Source organism: Vulpes lagopus, chromosome 6, assembly GCF_018345385.1.
Source record: "Vulpes lagopus strain Blue_001 chromosome 6, ASM1834538v1, whole genome shotgun sequence".
Lineage (NCBI taxonomy): Eukaryota > Metazoa > Chordata > Mammalia > Carnivora > Canidae > Vulpes > Vulpes lagopus.
Genome location: NC_054829.1, coordinates 75,450,636 through 75,463,238, shown reverse-complemented (window position 1 = coordinate 75,463,238; position 12,603 = coordinate 75,450,636). Strand labels below are relative to the sequence as shown.

General features: G+C 40.8%; 1 gene segment (V, D, J or C); it reads left to right on the top strand.

Moving 5' to 3' along the window:
- The first annotated feature begins 1,177 nt into the window (after positions 1–1,177).
- LOC121492646 lies at positions 1,178–1,748 on the top strand. The segment is given in 2 exon segments: positions 1,178–1,238; positions 1,342–1,748. Coding segments are annotated over 2 exon segments (453 nt in total).
- Positions 1,749–12,603: the final 10,855 nt, after the last annotated feature.

Here is a 12,603-nt window from a genome sequence, read left to right as displayed (position 1 = left end):
AGGAATGATAGTTTCAAAATATATGCTACCCAGAACATTCTATGCAGTCAATGCAATTCTTATCAAAACGTCATAGGCTTTCTTCACAGATTTGAAACAGACATTCTTAACTTTTGTAGGCACAGGCAAAGATACTAGTGACACATGAATCCAATGCTGATACTCTGGCATTTTCAGACTGCATTTGTTGTATAAAGAAACTTTTAAGCTCCCTCAGCCACTGAAATAAATATTTGGTGGGATTCACCTTTTCTCTGTTTCAAGAGAGGAAAACCATCCTCCAAATCATGGTAGGGAACAGGGCTCAGAAGTCTCTGCAAACAACCCTTGTCATCTGCTCACTCATTCACTGACCCAAACCCAAATCCTGGCCTTAGATATCCACAAATGCAACATCGTATTGTCTAAGGACAGAAGTGCTGCCTGCTGTGGTCATTGTCTGGGTGTCGTATTTTACATAGCTCATGAACGTGGAAAATGAAGTGCATCTCCCCTTAGTTATGTCTTATGTCTACTGAGCTATTAGATGAGGCAATGAAATCAGAAGAAAAGCAGAGCAATTTTTCTGCTCCAACAAGGTGGAGACCTACCCAGAGAAAGTAGGCAATAAAAATTAATCAGTAGAGAGGAAGAAATATTATTCATTTCCATATGACATGATCTGCTACAGGGGCAATCCCTACAAACTCTACAAATTCTAAGAATCAGTTAAGGATTTCAGGGAAAATTCAGGATATAAAATAAACAAATACAACTATGATTCCACACACTACAAAAACTATGTATATAAAATTAACAAAAATATCACTTTAAGTTGCATCAAAAATAAAAATTTAGAAATAAATTTGAATAAAGATAAGATACCATACTAAAAATGGCCTATTTTGATGAAAGACTTTTTAGAAAGCAAACAGAAATGAAAAGATTACACCACTCACAGATGAGAACTTGATATTTCCTGAGTGACATCAGCACAGAGTGATCTGCAAAGGTAATGCAATCCTTGCTATAAACTCATTAGAATTGAATTGTAGTCTAAAGCTGAAGATATAGACAGAGGACATGCAAATAGGGCCCTCCCTCTGCTAATTAAAGCACCCCAGCCCCGACCTTGAGCTGGGAGAGGAGCCCCAGCCCCAGTATTCCCATGTGACCATATTCAGTGACCAAGACTGAACACAGGCAACTCACCATGGAGTCCGTGCTGGCCTGGGTTTTCCTCATCGCTATTTTAAAAGGTAATTCATGAAGAATAAGAGACCTTTAGTATGTGAATGGAGGTGAATGAGAGAAACAGAAGATGTGGGACAATTTTCTGACCAGGATGCCTTGTGTCTGCAGGTGTCCAGGGTGAGGTGCAGCTGGTGGAGTCTGGGGGAGACCTGGTGAAGCCTGGGGGGTCCCTGAGACTCTCCTGTGTGGCCTCTGGATTCACCTTCAGTAGCTACTACATGCACTGGGTCCGTCAGGCTCCAGGGAAGGGGCTGAAGTGGGTCGCAAGGATTAGCAGTGATGGAAGTAGCACAAGGTACGCAGATGCCTTGAAAGGCCAATTTACCATCTCCAGAGACAATCCCAAGAACACGCTGTATCTGCAGATGAACAGCCTGAGAGCCGAGGACACGGCCCTATATTACTGTGCAAGGGACACAGTGAGGGGACCTCAGTGTGAGCCCAGACACAAACCTCCCTGTAGAAGGGGATCGGGACCACCAGAGGGTGCACACTACTCAACACTTCTGTCATGAAGGCCCAGGAGTAGGCGCAGGTTGAGGTTATCAGCAGATTTCCTGTCAGGGTCTGGGCTTCCTCTCCAAGGAGCGGTTTTCCCCATGCAGTCTCTCTGGACATAGGATTTTGTGTTAAAGTATTCATTCTCTGTCTTAGAAACTTGGGAAAACAACTCTAGCACCTGCATACTTTTGTAAACAACTGTACTACTTTCACTACTCGAACTTAAATTTCCCGGACCTGGACTTTAAATCAATTAAAATACCTCCATACTCATCAACTGAACATTTTCCTGAATCACAACAGCACTCCCTGTGCAACAGGGAGGAAGACACAAAGAGATGGACAAATATTCCATGCCCATGGATTGGAAGATTTAGTATTGTGAAAATGTCAATGTTACACAGGGCAATTTACACAGTCAATGCAATCGCTATCAAATACCATGGACTTTTTTCAGAGAGTTGGAAAAAAATCATCTTAAGATTTGTGTGGAATCAGAAAAGACTCCAAAAACACAGGGAAATACTGAAAAAGAAAACGAGAGCCGGGGGCATCACAATGCCAGATTTCATGTTGCACTACAAGGCTGTGAACATGAAGACAGTGCGTAACTGGCACAAAAACAGACACATAGATCAATGGAACAGAATAGAAGACCCGGAAATGGGCCCTCAACTCCATGGTCAACTCTTATTCGACAGAGCAGGAAAGACTCTCCAGTGGAAAAAGGACAGTCTGTTCAATAAATGGTGCTGGGAAAATTGGACAGCCACGAGCAGAAGAATGAAACTAGACCATTCACTTACACCGTACACAATGATAAAATAAAAATGTATGAAACATCTAAATGTGAGGCAAGATTCCATCAAAATCCTAGATGGGAACACAGGAAATACCCTTTTTGAACTTGGCCACAGCAACTTCTTGCAAGATACATCCATTAAGGCAAAGTAAACAAAAGCAAACATGAATTTTTGGAACTTCATCAAGATAAATAATTCTGCACAGCAAAAGAAAGAGTCAACAAAACTAAAACACAACATACAGAAGGAAAGATGATACTATCAAATAACATATATGGCAAAGGGCTTGTATCCAACACGTGTAAATAACTTATCAAACCCAACACCCAAGAAACAAGGAATCCAGTTAATAAATGGGGAGAAAACATGAACAGGAATTTCTCCAAATAAGACCTACATATTGCCAACAAGTCCATGAAAAAATTCTCCACATCACTTTCTATCAGAGAAAAGCATATCCAAACACAATCAGCTGCTACTTTACACAACAGAGAATGGTGAAAATTAATAAGAAATAAAATAACAAATGTTAGAGAGGATGTAGAGAAAGGGGAACTCTCTTCCACTGTTGGTGGGAAGATGAACTGGTGCAGCCACTCTGGAAAACAGTGTGGAGGTTCCTAAAGGGTTAAAAATAGATCTGCCCTACGACCCAGCAATTGTACTGTTGGGGATTTACCCCAAAGATACAGACGCAGTGAAACAGCAGGATACCTGCACCCCAATGTTTATAGCAGCAGTGTGCACAATAGCCAAATTCTGGGAGAAGCCACGATGTTCTTTGAGAGACAGATTGATAAACATGATACGGTTTATATGTACAAAGGGATATTTCTAAGTCATTAGAAAGGATCAGTAGCTACCATTTCCATCAATGTGTATGGAGCTACACAGTATTATGCCAATGAAATAAGTCAGTCCCAGAAGGAGGACAATCATCATACTTTCTCTCATACAACGAAAGGGATCATAAGGGAAGGAGGGAAAATGAGAGGGGATAAATCAGAGAGGAAGACAAAACATGAGAGACTCCTATCCCTGGGACTCAGACAAAGGGCTGGGGAAGGGAGGTGGGTGGTGGGACATGGTACCTGGGTGACGGGCACTAAGGAGGGCACGTGATGAGATGAGCGCTTGGTGTTACTCTATGTTGGGAAATTGAGCTTAAATAAATATTGAATAAATACATGAAAAATAAACTATTAAAGAGAGAGAATATTATGAGCAATAACATGCCAACAAATTCAGCCATCAGAGAAAAAAACGGATACCTTCAAGTAAATGTAGAAACAACCCAGTTGGAATCAGGAATGAATAGAAAATCTGTAGACTCCAAAACAGGGAATGAAAATCAAACATATTTAAAGTCTTCTGACAATCAAAAGTCCTGGGACAGATGGCTACCCCTGGGAATGCAAAAAGTATTGAAATAGAATTAGTACCTATTTTGAGAAAAAGAAATAAAGAAACAAAAGGCCTCCAAGGGGGAGGGGCCCCGCGAGGAGCCGGGCTGAGGCAGGGGCGAGTGTCCCCAGGACAGGAGAGCCCCGTCCCCAAGAAGCAGGAGCTGCACCAACCTTCCCGGGCGGAAAGGGGCCCGCAGGGAGTTAGAGCAGGACCCCAGGAGGGCAGGGATGCCCTCAGGCTCCCTGGCACACTAACAGGCACCTGCAGCATGCGCAGGAGAGTGCGCTGAGCTCCCTAAGGGCTGCAGCGGGCACGGCGGGACCCGGAGCAGCTCGGAGGGGCTCCGGCGGCAGCTCCGTGGAGGGGGCTGCGCGGCCCTGGGAGCAACTCGGTGGCGGCGGCTCGGGCAGAGGAAGAAGCTCTGCGCGGAGGGGTGGCGCGGCTCTGGGAGCAGCTCAGAGGGGCTCCGGCGGCAGCTGCGTGGCGGGACTGCAAATCCAACAGTGCAGGCTCCGGAGCACAGGGCGCCGGTACACAGCCCAGGATTCGGCCTCCCCCAGGGACAGGCAGAGGCTGGGAGGGCCCAGGACAGCAAGGACGCTCCTGCCCAGAGCTGAGCAGATCAGCGGCCCCGCCCCGGAGCCTCCAGACCCTGCAGATGGAGAGCCCTGGAGTTCCTGCGGGAGCTGAATCCAGGTTTCCAGAGCTGCCGCCCACTGTGGCTGTTTCTCCTGGGGCCTCACGGGGTAAACAACCGCCACTGAGCCCTGCACCAGGCAGGAGGAAGAGCAGCTCCCCCAAGTGCTAACACCTGAAAATCAGCACAGCAGGCCCCTCCCCCAGAAGACCAGCTAGACGGACCAGGTCCAGAGGAAGTCAAGGGACTTAAAGTATACAGAATCAGAAGATACTCCCCTGTGTTTTTTGTTTTTTTTTTTGTCTTGTTTTGTGTTTTTTTCCTTTCTTTTTGATTTCTGATTGCTTCCCCCACCCCCTTTTTTTTTCACCTTTCTTTCTTTTTCTTTCTCTTTTTCTTCTTTTTTCCCTTTTCTCTCCTTTCTCTTTTTTCTTTTTCTCTTTTCTTTCCTTCTCTCTCTCTCCTTTTCTCCTTTTCCCAATACAACTTGTTTTTGGCCACTCTGCACTGAGCAAAATAACTAGAAGGAAAACCTCACCTCAAAAGAAAGAATCAGAAACAGTCCTCTCTCCCACACAGTTACAAAATCTGGATTACAATTCAATGTCAGAAAGCCAATTCAGAAGCACTATTATACAGCTACTGGTGGCTCTAGAAAAAAGCATAAAGGACTCAAGAGACTTCATGACTGCAAAATTTAGATCCAATCAGGCAGAAATTAAAAATCAATTAATGAAATGCAATCCAAGCTAGAAGTCCTAATGACGAGGCTTAACGAGGTGGAAGAACGAGTCAGTGACATAGAAGACAAGTTGATGGCAAAGAGGGAAACTCAGGAAAAAAGAGACAGACAATTAAGAGACCATGAAGACAGATTAAGGGAAATAAACGACAGCCTGAGGAAGAAAAACCTACATTTAATTGGGGTTCCCGAGGGCGCCAAAAGAGACAGAGGGCCAGAATATGTATTTGAACAAATCCTAGCTGAAAACTTTCCGAATCTGGGAAGGGAAACAGGCATTCAGATCCAGGAAATAGAGAGATCCCCCCCTAAAATCAACAAAAACCGTTGAACACCTCGACGTTTAATAGTGAAGCTTGCAAATTCCAAAGATAAGAAGATCCTTAAAGCAGCAAGAGAAAAAAGGTCCCTGACTTTTATGGGGAGGAATATTAGGGTCACAGCAGACCTCTCCACAGAGACCTGGAAGGCCAGAAAGGGCTGGCAGGATATATTCAGGGTCCTAAATGAGAAGAATATGCAACCAATAATACGGGCACTGAGGTGGACACTTGACGGGATGAGCACTGGGTGTTTTTCTGTATGTTGGTAAATTAAACACCAATAAAAGTTAATTAAAAAAAAATAATAATACTTTATCCAGCAAGGCTCTCATTCAAAATGGAAGGAGAGATAAAGAGCTTCCAAGACAGGCAGGAACTGAAAGAATATGTGACCTCCAAACCAGCTGTGCAAGAAATATTAAGGGGGACTCTTAAAATTCCCCTTTAAGAAGAAGTCCAGTGGAACAATCCACAAAAACAAGGACTGAATAGATATCATGATGACACTAAACTCATATCTGTCAATAGTAACTCTGAACGTGAGCGGGCTTAATGACCCCATCAAAAGGCACAGGGTTTCAGACTGGATAAAAAAGCAGGACCCATCTATTTGCTGTCTACAAGAGACTCATTTTAGACGGAAGGACACCTACAACCTGAAAATAAAAGGTTGGAGTACCTTTTACCATTTAAATGGCCCTCAAAAGAAAGCAGGAGTACCCATCCTCATATCAGATAAATTAAAATTTACCCCGAACACTATAGTGAGAGATGAAGAGGGACACTATCTCATACTCAAAGGATCTATCCAACAAGAGGACTTAACAATCCTCAATATATATGCCCCGAATGTGGGAGCTGCCAAATATTTAAACCAATTAAAAACCAAAGTGAAGAAATACTTTGAAAATAATACACTTATACTTGGTGACTTCAATCTAGCTCTTTCTACCCTCGATAGGTCTTCTAAGCACAACATCTCCAAAGAAACGAGACCTTTAAATGATACACTGGACCAGATGGATTTCACAGATATCTACAGAACTTTGCATCCAAAGTCAACTGAATACACATTCTTCTCAAGTGCACATGGAACTTTCTCCAGAATAGACCACATACTGGGTTACAAATTGGGTCTGAACCGATACTAAAAGATTGGGATAGTCCCCTGTATATTCTCAGACCATAATGCCTTGAAATTAGAACTTAATCACAACAAAAAGTTTGGTAGGACCACAAACACATGGAGGTTAAGGACCATACTGCTAAAAGATGAAAAGGTCAACCAGGAAATTAAGGAAGAATTAAAAAGATTCATGGAAACTAATGAGAATGAAGATACAACCGTTCAAAATCTTTGGGATGCAGCAAAAGCAGTCCTGAGGGGGAAATACATCACAATACAAGCATCCATTCAAAAACTGGGAAGAACTCAAATACAAAAGCTACCCTTACAACTAAAGGAGCTGGAGAAAAAAACAGCAAATTGATCCTGCACCCAGCAGAAGTTAATAAAGATCTGAGCAGAACTCAATGAAATAGAGACCAGAAGAACTCTGGAATAGATCAACAGAACCAGGAGTTGGTTCTTTGAAAGAATTAATAAGATAGATAAACCATTAGCCAACCTTATTAAAAAGAAGAGAGAGAAGACTCAAATCAATAAAATCATGAATGAGAAAGGAGAGATCACTGCCAACACCAAGGAAATACAAAGGATTTTAAAAACATATTATGAACAGCTCTACGCAATAAATTAGGCAATCTAGAAGAAATGGACGCATTCCTGGAAAGCCACAAACTACCAAAACTGGAGTAGGAAGAAATACAAAACCTAAACAGGCCAATAACCAGGGAGGAAATTGAAGCAGTCATCAAACATCCTAACACAAGAGTCCAGGGCCAGATGGCTTCCCAGGGGAATTCTATCAAACATTTAAAGAAGAAATCATACCTATTCTACTAAAGTTGTTTGGAAAGATAGAAAGAGATGGGGTACTTCCATATTCGTTCTCTGAGGCCAGCATCACCTTCATTCCAAAACCAAAGACCCCACCAAAAAGAATTACAGACCAATATCCCTGATGAACATGGATGCAAAAATTCTCAACAAGATACCAGCCAATAGGATCCAACAACACATTAAGAAAATTATTCCCCATGACCAAGTAGGATTTATCCCCGGGACACAAGGCTGGTTCAACACTCGTAAAACCATCAATGTGATTCATCATATCAGCAAGAGAAAAACCAAGAACCATATGATCCTCTCCTTAGATGCAGAGAAAGCATTTGACAAAATACAACATCCATTCCTGATCAAAACGCTTCTGAGTGTTGGGATAGACGGAACGTTTCTCGACATTTTAAAACCCATCTACGAAAAGCCCACAGCAAATATCATTCTCAATGGGGAAGCACTGGGAACCTTTCCCCTAAGATCAGGAACAAGACAGGGATGTCCACTCTCAGCACTGTTATTCAACATAGTACTGGAAGTCCTCGCCTCAGCAATCAGACAACAAAAAGACATTAAAGGCATTCAAATTGGCAAAGAAGAAGTCAAACTCTCCCTCATCGTCAATGACATGATAACCTACATAGAAAACCCAAAAGCCTCCATCCCAAGATTGCTAGAACTCATACAGCAATTTGGTAGCATGGCAGGATACAAAATCAATGCCCAGAAATCAATGGCATTTCTATACACTAACAATGAGGCTGAAGAAAGAGAAATTAAAGGAGTCAATCCCATTTACAATTTCACCCAAAAGCATAAGATACCTAGGAATAAACCTAACCAAAGAGGTAAAGGATCTATACCCTAAAAACTATAGAACACTTCTGAAAGAAATTGAGGAAGACACAAAGAGATGGAAAAATATTCCATGCTCATGGATTGGCAGAATTAATATTGTGAAAATGTCAATGTTACCCAGGGCAATTTACACATTTAATGCAATCCCTATCAGAATACCATGGATTTTCTTCAGAGAGTTAGAACAAGTTATTTTACGATTTGTGTGGGATCAGAAAAGACCCCAAATAGCCAGGGGAATTTTAAAAAAGAAAACCATAGCTGGGGGCATCACAATGCCAGATTTCAGGTTGTACTACAAAGCTGTGGTCATCAAGGCAGTGTGGTACTGGCACAAAAACAGACACATAGATCAATGGAACAGAATAGAGAATCCAGAAGTGGGCCCTGAACTTTATGGTCAACTGATATTCGATAAAGGAGGAAAGACTATCCATTGGAAGAAAGACAGTCTCCTCAATAAATGATGTTGGGAAAATTGGACATCCACATGCAGAAGAATGAAACTGGACCACTCTCTTTTACCATACACAAAGATAAACTCAAAGTGGATGAGAGATCTAAATGTGAGACAAGATTCCATCAAAATCCTAGAGGAGAACAGAGGCAACACCCTTTTTGAGCTTGGCCACAGTAACTTCTTGCAAGATAAATCCTCAAAGGCAAAAGAAACAAAAGCAAAAATGAACTATTGGGACTTCATCAAGATAATAAGCTTTGCACAGCAAAGGATACAGTCAACAAAACTAAAAGACAACCTATAGAATGGAAGAAGATATTTGCAAATGACATATCAGATAAAGGGCTAGTTTCCAAAATCTATAAAGAACTTATTAAACTCAACACCAAAGAAACAAACAATCCAATCATGAAATGGGCAAAAGACATGAAGAGAAATCTCACAGAGGAAGACATGGACATGGCCAACATGTACATGAGAAAATGCTCTGCATCACTTTCCACCCGGGAAATACAAATCAAAACCACAATGAGATACCACCTCACACCAGTGAGAATGGGGAAAATTAACAAGGCCAGAAAAACAAATGTTGGAGAGGATGCGGAGAAAAGGGAACCCTCTTACACTGTTGGTGGGAATGTGAACTGGTGCAGCCACTCTGGGAAACTGTGTGGAGGTTCCTCAAGGAGTTAAAAATAGACCTACCCTACGACCCAGCAATTGCACTGTTGGTCTGAATCTTGACCAAAGATTCAGATGCAATGAAATGCCAGGACACCTGTACCCTGATGTTTCTAGCAACAATGCCCACAATAGCCAAACTGTGGAAGGAGCCTCGGTGTCCATTGAAAGATGATGGATAAAGAAGATGTGGTTTATGTATAAAATGGAAAATTGCTCAGCCATTAGAATCGACAAATACCCACCATTTGCTTCAACATGGATGGAACTGGAGGGTATTATGCTGAGTGCAGTAAGTGAATCGGAGAAGGACAGTGTATGTTCTCATTCATTTGGGGAATATAAATAATAGTGAAAGGGAATATAAAGGAAGGGAGAAAAATGTGTGGGAAATATTAGTAAGGGAGACAGAACATAAATACTCCTAACTCTGGGAAAAGAACTAGGGGTGGTGGAAGGGGAAGAGGGTGGGGGGTGGGAGTTAATGGGTGACAGGCACTGAGGGGGACACTTGACGGGATGAGCACTGGGTGTTATTCTGTATATTGGTAAATTGAACACCAATAAAAATTAATTTATTAAAAAATACCTATCCTGAAAATTTGCCAAAAAATAAAAATTAAAGGAAACTTCCAAGCTCATTTTCAGTGTGTAGCATTGCCTTGACCTCAAAAGCAAAATCCAACCTAAAAGGAGAATTACAGACTAATATATTTGATGGATATGGATGCAAAATTTCACCAAGATCCTAAGCAACAGGATCCACCAGTACGTTAATAGGATAATTCTCCATGACGAAATGGGTCTAATTTTTGGTCTGTAAGGGTGGTTCTGCATCTGCAAATCCAACAGTGGGATTTGGATCATTAATAAAACAAAAGATAAGGACCATTTTATAATCTCAACTCATGTCCAAAAAGCTTTTGGCAAGAGCGATTATACTTTCATGTTAAAAATTTCTTGTTGTGTAGAGATAGGGGAACATATTCAACATGAAAGCCATCTACAGAAGACACATGGAGAATGTCTTCCTCAACAGGGAAAAGTTGAGAGCTTCTCCCCTAAGATCAGGAACAGGACAGGGATGTCCTCCATCACCACTGTTCTTCACCATTGTGGTAGAAGGCCTAGCCTCAAAAATCAGACAACAAACAGAAGGAAAATATCCTCCAACTCAGCAAAGAAAAACTCAAACTTTCCTCTTCACACACACGTTATTTTAAGTTCAAATCCCAAAGATTCCTTTGAATAAATTCCTAGAACTGACACAGGAGTTCAGCAAGATCGGAGCATGTAAAATGAATACAAGGAAGTCAACGGCTTTTCTATATAGTGCAAATGAAATAGAAAAAAGAAAAACAAAGACTGGATGCAATTTATAATTGCACCAGAAATCATCAGGTAATGAGGGAAAATCCTAACCAAAGAGGGATGGATGTATAGTCTAAACATTCCAAAACACTTATGAAAGACAGTATGGAAGACACAAGTAGATAGAAAATATTTATTCTCATAGATTAGAAGAATATTGAAAAAATAACTATGCTACCAAGAGTAAGTTATCCTTTCAAAGCCAGGTTTATAAAATATCACCAGCATTTGTCACAGAGCTTGAGCAAGTGATCTAAAAACCTTTATGGAACCACAAAGACCTCCACTAGGCAAAGCAATACTGAAAAAGTATAGCAAAGCTGGAGACATCGTGATTCTGGTTGCAAGGTAAATTACGACGTTGTGATCACCAGGACAATATGGCGCTGGAAAAAATACAGACTTATACATAAATAGAAAACTTTAAGAACCTAGATATGGACCCATAATAGTATGGTCAAAAAATCTTTACAAAGCAGGAAAGACTAACCAATGGAAAAAAAATCTCTTCAATAAATGCCGTTGGCAATATTGGAGAGCCACATGCAGAAGATGAAAGTGGACACTTGTTTTACATCATTCACAAAAATGGACTCAAAGTTGATGAAAGACATAAATGTGAGTCAGGAAACCATCAGAATCCTCAGGAGAACACAGGCAGCACCTTTTCTACCTCAGCTGCAACCACTACTAATTGTGTCTCCAGAGGCAAGGGAAAACAAAGGAAGATGAACTATGGCGACTTCATCAAGGAAAGAGCATTTTCACAGCAAAGGAATCACTCAAAGTAACTAAAAGGCCACCTAGAGAATGCGAGAAGTTATTTGGAAATGTCTTATTAGATTAAAGGCTTGAATTCTAATCTAAAATGAACTTATCAATCTCAACACACACCAAAGATATATATCTCCAATTAGAATTGGGCAGAAGTTGTGAACAGACTTCCTGTCCTTTGTGAGGTCCCGCACCACACCATATATTAGGGAGCTGATCCACATGCAAAAAGAAATTCATTCACTCTCCTAGATCTGCTATATATCAGACAAAATATTAAAGAATCTGACAAATAACAGGGAAAATATTAATGCACCTAAATCCAAGATTACCCTTGAAATTAGACAATAATAAAATAAAATATATTAAAATCAGTCAACAGGAAGTTAAATAATTTGTTTGCATATACATAGTCAACGAGGAAAATTATTTCGAAAAACAATTAGAAGTAACTAATGAGCTCAAAAAAATTCAGGATATAAAATCAACATAGACAATAAAGTTAAATTCTACACACTACCAACAAATTTTCTGTATCAAATTTACAAAACAATCACCTTTATACTGGTACCAAAAATAAATATTTATGATTAAACTTCATTAATAATGTTTAAAATGACCTATACTTATGAAAGACCTTTAAAAAGGAACAGAAATGTAAAGATAAATACGTTGATGGATTAGAACATCATAAATCCACTGTGAAACCAAAAGAAACTGATGTGGGGTTGTGAAACAGTCTTTGTATATAACTTATTAAGAATTGAATCTAAGTTGGTAGGTGACTATATAGTCAGGGGACATGCAAATAGGGCTCTCCCTCCACTGATTAAACAAGCCCAGCCCCGACCCT